This window comes from Eulemur rufifrons, chromosome 9 (assembly GCF_041146395.1).
Source record: "Eulemur rufifrons isolate Redbay chromosome 9, OSU_ERuf_1, whole genome shotgun sequence".
Lineage (NCBI taxonomy): Eukaryota > Metazoa > Chordata > Mammalia > Primates > Lemuridae > Eulemur > Eulemur rufifrons.
Genome location: NC_090991.1, coordinates 24,863,889 through 24,880,227, shown reverse-complemented (window position 1 = coordinate 24,880,227; position 16,339 = coordinate 24,863,889). Strand labels below are relative to the sequence as shown.

General features: G+C 34.0%; 1 protein-coding gene across 9 annotated transcripts in view; it reads right to left on the bottom strand.

Moving 5' to 3' along the window:
• The window catches only part of BCAS3 (BCAS3 microtubule associated cell migration factor), a 555,013-nt gene that overhangs the window by 294,925 nt on the left and 243,749 nt on the right, over positions 1-16,339 (bottom strand). For all 9 annotated transcript variants that reach the window (XM_069481069.1, XM_069481074.1, XM_069481076.1 and 6 more), the window contains 3 exons: positions 12,225-12,349; positions 9,550-9,715; positions 7,615-7,715 (listed from right to left, as the gene is read on the bottom strand). In XM_069481069.1, the coding sequence (XP_069337170.1) occupies positions 7,615-7,715; positions 9,550-9,715; positions 12,225-12,349 (392 nt within the window). The remainder of the gene's footprint in view (positions 1-7,614; positions 7,716-9,549; positions 9,716-12,224; positions 12,350-16,339) is intronic.

Genomic DNA, 16,339 nt, shown 5'->3' with positions numbered 1-16,339 from the left:
TTCTTCGACTCCTTTGTGATCAGAGAATATACTTTGTATAACTTGAAATGTTTTGAATTTGAGATATGTTTTATGGCCCAATTCTATCATGGTCAGTGTTTCCCGTGCACTTGTAAAGAATGTGTATTCTGTTGTTGGGTGAAGTGTTCTACTTATTCTGATATTAATGTAGCAACTCCAAGTTGTAACGTGTTTCTCATAAGTAGCTTATTAATCAGGACTTACCTTTAAATCCAGTTTGACAATCTGACTTTTTACTAGGATGTTTAGATCATTTACAACCAATGCGAGTATTGATATGGTTAGAATTATATCATCTTGTTTCCATTTTATTTCCTTTGCTGGTTTATTTGATACACCCCTTTGTTTTTGTTATTTTAGTAGTTGCTTTTGTGTTCATTAATTTTAACTTACCACAGTTTACATTCAGGTAATATTATACCACTTACATATACTACAAAAACCTTACCATAGATAGGATAGTCCTATTTCCCACCCTCCTGGCTTTTATGCTTCTGTTGTCATGCATTTTATTTTAATTTATATATATATATGTATATATATATATATATACACACACACATTTTTAAGTACTACAATACACTCATATTACCCTTCTGTTAACAGTAAATTATATTTTAAACAATTATTAATATATTTTAAATTTTTACAAATTAGAAAAAGATCTCATCTATTTACCTATGCTTTTACCATTGCTGGTGCTCTTAATCCCTTTCCCTTTGGTGTAATTTTTCTTCTGCTTGAAGGGCTCCCTTTGACATTTCATATGGAGCATGTCTATAGCTCATAAGGTTCTTTAAGCTTTCATATATCTAAAAAATTTTTATTTTGCCTTCATTTTAAAAGATTTTTGGAGGAGTTACAGAATTCTCTGTTGACAGTTGTTTTTCTTCAGTAAGCAAAAGAAATCTGCATCTTTGTTCCTTGATATGTAGCATTTTTTTTTTTCTGTTGCTGCTTTTAAGATTTTTCTCTTTATCAACGACTTTGAGCAAATTCATTATGATGTGCTTTGGTGTATGGCTTTCTTCACGATTCTTCAAATTTATTGACCTTGTTCTATCTGTGGTTTTAGAGTTTATATCAAATCTGGAAATTTTTTTGTGTATTATTTCTTCTGCCCCACCAACCCTCTTCAGGAACTCTGATTACTAGTATATGTTGTCCCAGATTTGCTGATACTTTTTCAAAATGCTGTTTTTATTTCTGTTTCATTTTAGATAATTTCTCTTGTTCTATCTTTAAATTCACTAATATTTTCTTCTGCAACTCATAATCTATCTTCAATTTTATGCAATGGAGCTTTCTCCTCAGACACTGCATTTTTCATAACTAGAAGTTTTTTTATATTTAGGTCTAAGTATCTATTTACTATATTTAGATATAAGTTTTTATATCTACATTTCTACTTAACTTTTTGAAAACATGGAATACAGTTATAATAACTATTATAGTGTCATGATCCTGATCCTGTGTGACCACAAGTGCCCTCTAACACTCTCTAACAGCTGTTTCCTAGGCTTCAGGTAGTTTCCTCACACCCATCAGAATTGTTTAATACTAGTGGAGGACTCTATGCAGATCTTCAGAGTTTTCTGTCTGTGTAGATCTCCCCTGTCTGATATCCTCCCCCAAAAATTCTAGGTCAGGGTTTGAAAACAGTAAATATTTTTGGTTTCATGGGTCATATGGTCTCAGTCACTATTACTCAACTCTGTGTTATGGCTTAAAAGTGGTCATAGATAATAGATAATTGAAATGAGGTGGCTGTGTTCCAATGAAACTTTATTTACAGTAAGTGTGTAAGGTAGTTTGCTGGCATCTGCTCTTTTTTGGTCTTACTAGACTCACAGTTCTGTCTCCTTAACTCAGGGAGTCCTCTGGGTTCCATATGGCTTCCCCCTCACTGTGAAAGAGCCTAGAAACTCTCAAGGCAATAAACGGAGGCAACTGTAGGGCTTGTCTGACTTGTTTACCATCTCTCAGGGATCACTGTCCTTCATTCCCTGATGCCAAGAGACTTGAAAAAGATTGTTTCATATATTATTTCGGTTTCTGTTTATTGTTGGTTCAGGTAGGAAAGTAAATCCATTCCCTGTTATTCCATCTCAGTGGGGCGCTATTACTCAACTAGAAACGCAAGAAATACTTAATGAAATTAAAGAACACTATTTTCCCCCAAAAATTTGAGATCAAATTGAAATGTCTAAAAGGTTCTACCTTTCCTATATTGCCTTTAAAGGTAGAAGAAAAAATTATACTCCCAATAAAACAGAGGCAGTTCCAATGGATCCAAGTCACCTTTCTATTAAATATCAAAGGTATATGTCTATAGAATGAATGTATATTTCTATTTGTGTTACAAATAAAACTCATTAAGTTTAGGGAAGAACTTCTCACATACCCAGAGACTGTTTACTTAGAAAGAAGTCCAGTCTGATACCCACTCCCCCACAAAGCTGGTTAATGTCAGCAACTTAAAAATACTGCTGCTGCCAAATTACCTGAAAGAAAAGGAGGAAACATTATTTTTCCTCAAAATAAAGCTTCCCCAAGTCAACTCAGTAAATCCTGCTTTTAATTTACAAATTGGAAGCTCTAAAGCAGACTAAAGAAAAAATTATTGTCTATTTGGGATCGTATTCAAAGCTGGTTGATATTTATTGATTTATTCTATGGTTTATCTTTGTTTTTGGCAAAGGAATACACTGAAACAAAATGCCTATGTTAGAAAAAGGAGTAAATATAGTGCTAACACAAAAATTACTAATGTCTTCTGATGTGATCTTTTTATAAACTAGTCCACAAATTTTTATGACCAAAGCAAAACATCTTTTGAATTATAGATTCTTCAGTTTTACCTTTACTGAGCTAAACAGCAAGACTAGACTACCATCGATACATCCAGTTTGAATATATAATCTATAAAATTGCTTATATTAGACTTTTTTACTTATTAAAAATGGCAACTTCTTATGGTTTGACCCAATAACAAAAAAATCATCTCTGCTTCTATAGTGACCTCTGTATGAAGCATTCTAGTATGATCCAATTTATGACACACTCAAATTCCTCAATTTAGTGTATCAATTTATGATATAGCAAAATTCTTGAATAAATGTCAAAATTGCTCAAGTTTGGTTATTCCATCCCATTAATATAAGTAGGAAACGTTACTATAGTTAAGAATATAGAATTTTACTTCCTTTTCATTAAGGTTAGGTTGGGTAAGAAGTCTTTAGCATGGGGCAACAAGCCCCCCTTTTGCCACATATGCAGAACTTTGTTTATCAACTAGCAGTGTATTTATTATGGTTACAAAACTGGAAAGGGAGTGGAGATTCCTTGCTAAACATCCTGCTCTCCTCTCTTTTCTCACAGAGACAAAGTCTCTTTCCCATTTCCATCCTTCTTTGTCTACTATTATTATAATTTCCGGAGTTTGTAAAAGTCTGCTTCACTTGATGCACAGATCCAAATACAACAAAAGAAAATACTCACAATGTTTGTGAAGTTTGTATTAGAGTTCTCTTAAAAAGTTAAACAGTCAATCTTCTGTATTCATGGGTTCCACGTCTATTGATTCAACCAAGCGCAGATTGAAAATTTTCAGGAAAAAAAGGATGGTCGTGCCTCTACTTAACATGTATAGACTCTTTTTTCTTGTTATCATTCCTAAACAATTCAGTATAACAACTATTTACATAGCACTTACATTGTATTGGGCATTATAAGTAATATAGAGATGACAAAGTATATAGGAGGATGTACTTAGGTCATATGCAAATAATATACCAAAAGGGACTTGAGCATCCATGGACTCTGGTATTCAGTGTGGGTCCTGAAGCCAATCCCTCACACATACCAACAGATGACTGTATTTGAAAATACTTTCAGAAAGATATTTCTAAAGTCTTCATTTATTCGGAGTCTTTAATTTGGAAAATAAGAGGTGATTTTCAATATGGTTAAGTAAAACAAAAAACGTCCTGGCACGAGGTATGGTATAGTTGTGTTTTAAGAGGTACAATATCTTTTCAAAGGCTTCAGTAAGGGAAATTGGGGAGAAAGAGAGTAATAAACTCTTTGTAACAAGGCTCTAACTTGCAGAAATGGTGCAACAGATGGGCAGGTAAAGGCAATCTCTTGAAACTGGCACCATTATTGCTTTTACTAATTATATCTCAAGCTTTTACTGTGCTGACCTGAATGTCCATGTTTTGCATATTTAATTGCTTCAGTCATGTAACATACTGGCACGTCCAGAACTCTCAATCAAATAGCTTATCTCTATATGTAGAAAACATGACTTTAAAATCTAGGCTATATGTATTTCTACTCTGAATATAAAGAAGCAGTATAATAACTATTACAGAATTACCTGTCTCTTAGATTTTAACATATTAAATCATATCTATAGTTACACTTCACAAGATAAAACATATTAATTATGTCTGTTACTTAGATAACAGATATTTACAACATGATCAGAATCACATAGTCAGAATAGGTATTCCATTATTAATGCCAAATACTAAAAGGTCTTATAAATTTTATTAACATCCCAGAAGTCCATTATTTGAAAATATGCACTTCTGAGATAAGAAACAAAGGCATATAATGATGCTTAAATGTACACATGGTTTTATAGTTTTTAAAAGGACTCTAGCAGCACTTCATTGATCATTATAGCACCTCTTAAAAGAGCAAGTATTATAATTGATATTTTACATTTATCAAGTTGAGAGGTGGTTTAGAACTGAAACCCAGGCCTTTCATCCTTATCCCAATGCTAGTCTATCTAGAATTCAATAGGCTTACAATGAAATGCATTATACATTAAGTTATTGGAAACTGTGATTAAGCAAAATGACATATAATAAAACCAATTGTACCACAGGCTAATTGATATAAAAAAAATTTAAGTTCCTATGGTGTATTTCTGGTCACAAAAACATCTCCAAGCTTCTAAAAGAAAACTCAAAACACTTCTAATAGTAAACACTGAATTAAATGTAAGCTACACATACATTTTTGAAAGATTAATAAAAGTAATATAATTATTTACCCAATTTTGGTTGAATCAGTGAGTAATGGTGGTCATGGTGGTGGTGAGTTAAATCAAGGAATAAATGTTTGCAAACTAAAAATTGTAAGGAGTACCTCTTACCATGATAAATTTCAAAAACAATAACAAATATGATGGGCTTGTTGAGCACTTTAATACAGCATCATTTATCCTCATAAATGATGATAATGTATGATTATCATACCTTTGCATGATTTATCACATATTTTAAGAATCTTTATTTTACAATAGTTTGCATTCATTCATTCATTCGGAGTCCCAGGTGGCCAGAGCCTACCCCAGCAGCTCACAGTGCAATGTGGGATCCAACTCTGGACAGGATGCCATCCCATTACAAGGTGCACTCACACACACACACACCCACACTCACTCAGACTGGGACACAATTTAGACATGCCAATTAATCTAACATGCACATCTTTGGTATGTGGGAGAAAACCAGAGATAACCCAAGCAGACATGAGGAGAACATGCAAACCCCACAAAGGCAGCGGTCCTGGGCAGGAAGCGATTTTTTTTCCTATCAATGTTATAACAAAACAACGTTGAATGAAATGATGTAATTTGAGGACCTGTCGTATTTTGCATTTTAATTAGAAATCATAGAATCATGAGTGACTACTTTTTTTCAAATTGTCTCTAATTCTATTCCATTCCAACTCTTCAGCACCTCACAGGTTTGTCCTGTTTTTCTCTGTAATACAGCGCTTAACTGAAGGTCTCATTTTGTTCCACCATCACCTAATCTCCACTACCTTCTTCTGAACCTCCTGCTGCAATGCTACCACAGGGATCTTTCTAAAACACAATTCTCATGCTGTCGTTCTATGACTGAAAATATTTGATGGCTTACTACTGCCAACAGTGGTGATTCTTAAACTACATACCTGGAGATTTTCGTTGTTCTATGAACTGGATGAAGGTATTTAGGGTCGCTAAAATCAACTACCATGTAATGTCAATTGGCTTAATCATTGGAACAAGAAAAAGTAAGGGAGACAGTTGTACTTTTTAGCCCATATCTTTTTGTTAAATATTTCAGATTTGTTACTATTTGTCTACTAAACAGACCTAATAGATATGAAAATAACAAAACAAAAACCAATATTAACTGAGTGAACTATGCTTAATTCAACAATTCGTTATTTTTGCCCCTTTGAGAGGTAGTAGAAAACACACTCGTGATTTTTATTTCATATCATATACCTGTCACGTTTTTTCCAGTTCATGAGATAGTTAAATTATGCTTAAAAATGTAGAAACTAACAACTTCTACATTCTCTGCTTCTTGAACCAATCTGAAACCACTTATGTATTACACGTCTGTGTTTGCCTTTGGCAACTTAAGTCACTGCTTTCATAGTTCGATGTATAACCCTCCACTGAGACACCTATCCCATTTTATTTTTTATTAAACATCTGTCTTCCAAATTAGTGAATTCATTTAGAACAGAAGCAATATACTATTTACCTTTAAATCACAAGGGCCTGACACATAGTAGGCACTCAATAAAAATGCACTAGAAGAAGGAGTAAGTTCAACTAAATGAGAGAGCAAGACTGCCAACTATTTATTACAGTTGTGGAGCTTCATAACTTTAGAGCAAAGTCTATAAAATTTCCAGTATAATATATAACACATTATAAAAATAAAATAAAATAGTTCTATAACAGTTTTAATCCATGCTTTACAATATACCAGGAAAGATAATAAGTTGAATACAACAAACTCTATTAAAAACATGTCAATGTTGATTTTTAGGAATTTTCTTAAAAACATGCAGTACTCAGAGGCATCAAGTTAAATTAAGGATTCAGTCTATCCTACAAAATTGAACTATAATTATAAAGAATTTTTAATTCTATGAACACAAACTAGATAATAAACATTAAATTGTCTTTTCATGCCTCCCATATTAAAGGCTGTATTTAGCTGCATGAATGCAGGTCAGTCTCTATTGATGTTAGGGGCTTAGATGTGAAAGGAAACAAACAAACAAACAAACAAAACAAATGTAGCTGAAATCATTACTTCATTATTGCAAGTAAAATTCTAGGAAAAGAAAAATCTGCTGGCATGGCTTTCCCAATGAAAAGTGCAACTGTGAAAACTATGCCAGCAGGTTTTTCTTCAAGTGCAAAGGTTTTTCCTCTGTTAGAAACAGATGCCAAGCTTTATGAAACTGTTTATTATATAATAGCATTATCATGCTGTTTTGTTTGGTTTTTTTAAATTTTTGAGCCCACCCGATATTCTCCATCAACTTAACTGTTATCATCGCAGGGATATGTTCCTGGGTACAGAATATAAGCAGCCAGAGACATACTTAATGCGTGCTAAGGCTTATGGTTTAAATTTCTATTAAATATCTTATTTGCCTCAGATTGATTGTTTAAGGCCTATGGCCTATGGACCAGGGGTAATGGTTGCTTTAAAAGCCAGCATTTTAAGATGAAATCTGAATAGACCACACAAAAGGAGAAAAACAATCTGAACTACTTACGGCCAGCAAGCAGGAACTGATAATACTGTACTGCATCTGCAGCGAGGAGCAGAGGGTGGTTTGCATTAAATGGTGGTTGCAATTCATTCCATTGAGGGGTTCTAAGGAAACAGCGGAAGAATATTAATATTTAAGCTTAATAGATGGGATATAAATCACCATGACAGTCATCACTGATGAACACTGATTTAAATTCACACTATTTTTGTGATCATTAAAATAAACTTGTAATCATTAAAATGAATGTGCTGAAACCTGAAACACAAAGCCATCTGCTTAAGAAGAACAAAAAGGTAGCAGGCAGTGTTTCATGCAAATCAGGTGAAGTCAACAGTAGCTTAACAGCAGAAGACCCTCCAATAGGATAGACAGACATTCAGAAGATTAAACAGAGAGGAAGTGTAGAATTCAAATGTTACAACTAAGCAGTCCTAATTTTATGTAATTTCTAACGTCTTTATTCTTAAAGTATGTGTATTATTAAAATAAAATAAGACAGGTAATAACAGTTCAAAAAACAGTTGTGTAAATGGATGAGTTATTATGGATGAAATTAGCATCTGCGTTTCAAAATAAGTCACTATTTCAACAATGATAGTGCAGTAATTTTAATCAGATCTGCCCACTCCTAAGTAAGCTTGATAAATCAGATATTGATCGGATCAATCCAGCACAGTAAAGCAGTAGTAAAGAATGCTGGAGCCTCCAAAAATCAATATAAGAATATTTTAAAATGTCAAAAGGACGGGGATCATTTTCATATCCATTTTTGTCTGTTTCCTTCCATATATGTGAGGAGCAATTTTTTCTCTGCTAGACAATGAACTATTTATTAAGCAGGTTTTATTCCAGGTTTCATTTTTCCATCTTTGTGCTAGTTTATAAAGAGTCTAATTATTATGCACTTTTAAGATGGACTCTGATTCTTAATAAACATTTCTACAATGCTTAACCATTGTATCCTGGAGAATCATTTTAAAGGAAACCTTCAAATCATTTATATTGGTTACTATTTCCCCTCCCTCCTTAACGGCTGTCTCAATGCTATTCTCTATTTTCAGTGAGCATGAGACTGCAAATAGGGGAAGCACACGTCCAAGAAAAGGTACACAAAGGTACAAGGAGAAAGGAATTCAATAGAGATATTCTTCAAGGAATATACCCAAGACAATTGAAAACATATGTCCCCACAAAAACTGTACAGGAATGTTCACAGTAACATTACTAATGTTAGCTACCAAGTGGGACCATCCATCAACTAATAAATGGACAAAGAATATGTGGTATAACCATATAATGGAGTACTATATGGCCATAAAAGGGAAGGAAGTTCTGATATATGCTACAACATGGATAGACCTTGAAAACAGGCTAAGTGAAAGATGCCAGACACAAAAGGTCACGTACTGTATGTTTCTACTTATATGAAATAATCACAGTAGGCAAATCCACAGAAACAGAAAGTAAATTCGTGATTGCCTAGGGCTGAAGGGTTTGGAGAAAATGGGGAGTGACTACTAATGGGTATGAGGTTTCTTTCTGGGATGAGGAACTGATGGGTACACAGCTTTTGAAAAGTCACTTACAATGAGTTAATTTTATTATATGTAAAATATGTTAAATGAAAAAGTAATAAACTATCGTTCTACTAGATGAAAGAAGCCAGACCCCAAAAAAGTATATACTATATGATTCCATTTATATAGAATCCTAGAAACTATAAACTAATCCATAGAAACAAAGAGGGACAAAAGGAGGAGAGATTACAAAGGGGAACAAAGAAACATTTGGGAGTGATGGATATGTTTATTATGTTAATTGTGGTAATTACTTCACAGCTATACACATATGTCAAAACTTATCAAATGGTACACTTTTATTCTTTCACACCTCAATAAAATTCTTAAAAAGAGAAAAAAAGAAAGAAGATACTACCTAACCAGAGTCCAGCTGGCTCGAGGAGATGTCATCATTTCCAGTGGAGTGTCATCACTAATCTTGGGGGCAGTGCTGAGGGGCCGTGGCTCTATCATGTGCTCCACTAAGGTTCCATAGCAACTGATAATGTACAGGGACTCAACTACAACTTGTTTGGATTGGTCTACAAACAGAGAAACAGAATCTGGATGTGTGATAATGTCATAAAAGGTATATAGCATAATTTTTTACAAGTATTTGCTTATTAATCTGCTCCTGAGGCTGATCAGAGAAAATGAAAAGACAGGAATTTTTTCATACAGTGCTTGCTCTTTGCCTAAACGTTGCCTCTTATAAGTAGATGCTAATGAATCTGAAAATCTCTATGCTATTAAATATTTTCAAATCTCAAGCAATTTATTTCAAAAATGACATACCTATGGCCAAAATTTTAATACAGTGAAAAAGTCTTTTGTATTTGTCTACCATGAAATTTGTCCTACATTATGAAAAACTAACAATATCAGGTAGGACAGGGAAAGACTGACTGAACAGGAATAATGTATTAGTTACACTGGGTGTACCAACTGAACTGCATGAAAGGCTAGTCGTATGCCTAAATCAGCCTAATGTCTCATCAACTTTCAGAAACTTAAATTTAAAACTTAAATTTCCGGATCAAAATTAAAAAAAAAAACACATGATGTGTCAATGTAGGTTCATCAGTTGAAACAAATAAACCACTCTGGGGGAGAGGGTTGATAAATGGAGGAGGCTTTGCATGTCTGGGGACAGGAGGTATATGGGAAATCTCTGTACCTTCTGCTCAATTTAGCTGTGAATCTAAAACTGCTCTAAAAAATAAAAGTCTATTTTATACACACACACACACACACACACACACACACACCCTCCCTAAATCCTCTTACTTCTTTTCTTTCAATAGGATCACTGGCCCTCTGTGGTAAATGAAGATCAACCATAATTTGAGAAGTCAGGTGCTAAATATGGATCTAATCAACTGACTTTATAAGGAATACACATGTACTCACTACCAAAACAGGTTTAGTCCTCTATCTTGGGTTTTACAGTAAACCTAGGAGCATATAAAATCACTCATGAATGCTGGGTGGGTCATCTTATCTCTATGTCAGACGAATCAATTACAGCTGATTTGAGAAAATGGCTAATGACCAGCCAGTGGGACATAAAGGAGTAGCAAGTTAAAAGGGTAATTAGAACAGAAGGGAGAAGCATTTGAAATCGAGCTTCACAGAAGGTTTTAACTAGTAACAAAAAGTCCTTTCGATAGCATCATTAAACCTAAGGAGGTAACAAAAAAAAAATAAAGATGGGATAAGGAAATGGAAGCCTTGCATACTTTACAGTATCCTCTCCCACTTAGGTAAGGAACCTCCTGTGCCTGAGATCCTATTACCAAGGAGAGGGTCACTGAAAGGCGATAACAAGGGAAAGGGCTGATGTCTGACTGCCAGCATTAAGCATAAAGGAGAGCCATTTTGCCAAGAACAATACAGCCTGTGGAACTCACCAGAGAAGTGCCCCAGTAACAACCCAGTTTGTGACCTACTTTAATAATACTAAAATAATGAGAAAATCGTAACTTAACATTCTAAATTACGTACTTGGTTTATTAATGTAGGCATTCTCTTCTATACAGAGACAATAAGGAATCACATACTAGAACATCAATCACAGAAACATTTTAGATATTGATCCTGGTGATCAAAGTAAGGATTTAAAAAATAACTACAGTAATCCCCCCTTATGTGCAGTTCAGTTTCAAATACCTGTGGTCAACCTCGGTCTGAAAATATTAAATAGAAAATTCTACAAAAACTCAAAAGCTTCACGTTGTACACTGAGTAGCATGACGAAATCTCACGCTGTCCCATTCTGTCTTGCCTGGGGCATGAATCATCCCTTTGTCCAGTATATCGACACTGTATATGCTACCAGTCCGTCAGTCACTTAGTAACTGTCTCAGTTATCTGATCAAAAAAATATAGTACTGTATATGGTTCAGTACTATCCAAGGTTTCAGGCATCTACTGGGGGTGTTGGAACGTATGCCCCAAGGAAAAGGAGGGACTACTGTATATCAATTCAAAGGAGCAATGGGAACCACAAAGCTGACCTTATTTCTCAGCGGCAGGCTGTTTTTCCTCATGTTTTAAAAACATGGCACAGTTGTTGGTTATTTTTAAGTCAAGACTTAATGTTAGAAAATCTGGTTTGAAACTCTGATTTGATCACATACTAACCAGTGCTTTCAGCTAAAATATTTAAATTTGCTGATCTCAAGTTCATCTTTAAAACAGGGATAACAAGGCTTTCCCTCTCCCCACTTCATAGACAATGTGAAATTAGCTTCTAAAAATATAAAAGTGATACAACGGGTATGGAATTGACAGCATTGAGATGACCTGTAGACTGTTACCCTAAAAAACAAAACAAAATCACTCAATGGACAATTCATTTCACATCTTTAGTGAGAGGATAGTTTTTCTTCTTGACTAGGCGTCAGTAATAGAGGAGAGACATGCTAAGTAAATGAAAAAATTGGTTTCTGAACTATTAGGTACAAGATTATTCTAAAAGAATTGCTATCAATTTTCCTTAAGAATCAAAAATGACACATGGAAAGTTTGAGCATCAGTAAAAATACATACCTTTTTCTCTTTTCAGACCTGCATTATTTGCAAACCATGACCTGGATGTCCCAAAAATAGCAGCCACGCAAAACTCTCCGCCCATTGATTTGCTGGGTGAAATTTGTGGAGGAGGTTTAACTTTGCTTAAAAAATAAAATGACAGTAAAAAAAAAAATTATCACAATGAAATGACAGTCCTCTAACGACAGATTTCCCTTTAAATTCCACCCCAAAGTATTCAAATCCTCCAATATGAACATGCATTTTGCCTTAAGTAATAACTGATAATGTGAAACTATGCTTTGGAGTAAAAGTAAAATTAGTTCAAAGTTCCAGAGTCTTGTCAAGATAGCAGCTTATAAGACCAATAAAAACTAAATCCTTTTTGAAGTATGTGCTGGCAAAATCCAAGTCACTTCTTTTCAGATGGACAGCATTTTCCTGGAGATTTCAAAGTGGAGCAATAGTACCAGCATAAACATCTCACAATAGTAAAATGGATCATCACTTCATTTTAATATATAAAGAGTGGGATTAACAATACACATGAAGATAGCATGTATGAAAATCAGATGATATAAAATGAAACCTTGAAACTGCTCTCAGTCTTAAAGCTATGGAGAATTAGACAATGTATGGGGAGAATATCTAATGGGCTATTATAATTATATTCACTGATCTTCCTATTGGTTGTTTCTTTTCCCCCTTGTATTTGTGAAAATGATGCGTCTATTTTTGCTTAGGGAAAAAGACCAAGGCAGAGTTAAGTATCAATAGCCTCTCAAGTATAAATCTTTTCTGTTTCTCAAATGTCTGAGGACACATTTAGTAACTGCTGTTACTTCATATAACAACAATTAAAAATGACTTGCTTTCCTCTTTGTTGTCTACAAATAAATGTTCATACTCTCTACTTCTACTATCGACCTTTCATGTTCCTTCAATTCCTATATTTCTGTTCTCTTTCATCAAGGGCTTCCCAAAGCTCATCAGCAATTTTGCCAACCACCTTAGATAAATTATTTTCTCTAATTCATAGATCAGAAAATAGCCTCACTGTGTACTGGTCAAGATCACAGCCCAGGTGATATACAATAAAAACTACAGCTCTGATATTCCCCTCTGCTAGTCAATCTCCAATGTCAAACAACATTATTTCTACCTTCTTTTCCCCACACTGTCCTTTCTCTCTTTATTTTTCAATAAAGTATGGTGAGATGGAAAGAGAGAGTTTTGAAATCAGAAAGAAACATGAATTTGAATCCCAATGCTGTCACCTATTAGCTGTTAGACTTTTGGTTAAGTTATTTAACCTCTCAGAGTTCAGACTACTAATATATAAAATATAAACACAGTAATTTCTATGTCATTGGGTTATTTTAAGGATTATATTTGTTCTCAAAATGTAGTCCCTAACCAGTAGTACCACCTGGGCAATTTGTAGAAATTCAAGCAAATACTAATCAGGTACCATCCCAGACCTACTAAATCAGAAACTCTGGGAGTAGAGCCCAGCAATCCATGTTTTTTAACAAACTCTTTAGGAGGTTCTGATGTATGCTCAATTTTGAGAACCATTGTATTAGACAAAGCAAGTAAAGCTCCCACAGCAGTCCTTTATCATATTAAAATACTAAACAAATGTTAACTCTTCTATAAAGCCCACAGCCCTCACTTAATTTCCAAAAAAATTAGACTTTGCTTTGGTAATTTCAGTTTCCCAGTTCCTTTGACACTTGAAATAGTCTCTCAGATATCTTATGTCCTGAGGCTTCTGTTTTAACATCTTCCATTTAAGGAAAGCTAAAAGTCTGCATTACAGGCTACTGTGATTGTTTCCTTTGGTCTACCCCTTGGGACAAAATTCATGGGAATGCACATTGCTATATAAGAAAAAAACCCTCTTCTTTCCATCATTAACACTTCTTAAACACTTTACTTTGTTCCCAAAACAAATAACATCCATGCCTAAAATATTAGTACCAGTCACAGTCAGACTTCCAGTGACAAGGAATAAAGACATAGTTTTTTTAAAAACAAAGTTTCTATGACGAAATGAATCTGGTTCTACAGTTTCACTTCTTCATCGTTGTATCTGCCACAACTCCAACAACCTACCTCCAGAAAAGAAGACTCTTCTCTGCCCTACACCTGAACAAACATGCACCTTCCCTTAATATCTGGGTCCTTGGCATCAGAATTGTTCTTTCTGGTTATGATGCTCTCTGCTGTGTTACCTTAGAAAGCTATTATTTCCATCACTGAACTATCATTGAACTGACAAGTTCCTACAAGCGGTATCTTTGAAGTACTATTGGTCATTTTTAACTCTTTAGGGATTTTGAGAGGCTGATAGTGAGGAGGAGGAGGAGGAGGAGGAGGAGGAGGAGATAAAAATCCATTCTAGAATTTTTTGAAAGCAGTTTGCAATTGTGTGACTACGTGCTTTTACTAGAATCACCATCAGGGAACAACAATACTACAATGTACCAATAAACCCCACAGGGACAAACTCAAAGCTCTTTGTAAATTACTGGTGTGATTTTTGTTGTTGTTTTTGTTTTTGAATCATGTGGTAACAAGTGAGTAGGCCACTTCTTAAGAGAAAATGTGGTTCCTCTAAAGTATGCACCCTAAACAAACTTAAAAATAGTTCCTTCTAGGCCAGATGGCCATCTTTCTAACATAATAATAAAGAGTATAAAAATGATAGGACATCAGTTTAGTCTTTGAACATACAAAAATATATTGTTTATTAGCTTACAGTCTAATTAGCCCACGTCAAAAGCTAAAATCTCTTGCACACCTATAAGTTACACACAATTCAGTTCTGAACACACAAGTAAAAAGCATCCACAGTGTAATTTTACATAAGTTCATTATCTCCTATAGACAATAAGTATTTGATGGTAAAAGTATGTTTAATTTACGTAAAGACTTAACACTTCATTATTATAGTTCATCATTTCTTCTTTTTCCTCTGATAGGACCTTAATAAATGCTATTAGTAAAAGTTTCCGTTTAATAAAGAATCAAAAGAGTTTTCACCCTGAAAATAACTTGCTACCTGTTACATGACATTGTTGGGTATAGAGCATATTGGGTAAACACATGCATATTAAGTTAATCCTATCATCAATCTACATCTGGAATGACTGTGGTATTTAAACAAAACAGAAACATAAAAATACGTATATGTGTGTATAAGATTTTGAGGGGAATAAAAAGGATAAATAATCTAATGAAAAGAATGTTATTAATAAAATGTTTTCTAAGTGACATACCCAAAGTTAGAAATTTTAACTTTGGCTCAATTTGCCCTTCATCCTAAATTACAAAAAGACCAAATCCAGGAAATTTTGGTAGAAGCAAAATGGCTTTTCTTCTAATGTGTGTTCAGCAACATACTATGTATAAACTTTTCCACAATGATACAGAATATTTCTATCACAAAATAACCTTTTGATGACAGAAAGATAAAACATTGGAAAATGATACATATGTGAATGGAATAAAAAAGTGCTAGCCTTGTAAATCAGGTAAATGTACAGATTGGTGACCCAATCCTTATAAGGAGAACATTCCAATACAAACCATTTTTTCTTTCTTATTCTAAATTATCTCCCATTTTCCTCTGAAAGGGGTCTTTAAAAATCTCATTACAGAACATTTGCAAGTATAAAAAGAATTCCTCTGTAGCAGAACACAGTGACTACAGTCAACAGTAAGTTATGGTATACTTTAAAATAACTAAAAGAGTGGATGGAATTGGAATGTTCCTAACACAAAGAGATGATAAACGCTTGAGGTGATGGATACTACAATTACCCTGATTTGACTATTACACATCGTATGCCTGTATCAAAACATCACATGTACCCTATAAATATATACAACTGTTACATACTCATAATAATTAAAAATAAAAAAAGAATTTCTCTGGTTGTTTGGATGCCTTCTCTCATTTATTCATTTATTAAGTTTACAATGATATAAAAATAGTACTTCAATTTATATTGGTGTCCAGAAGTTTAATTGCATTATGTGGACTTATTCAGTTTGTTAGTATATGAGAATAAAACATACTGAGAGTTCTAATGCACTCCTCTCAACTGATAACCCTTGCTCCTTTA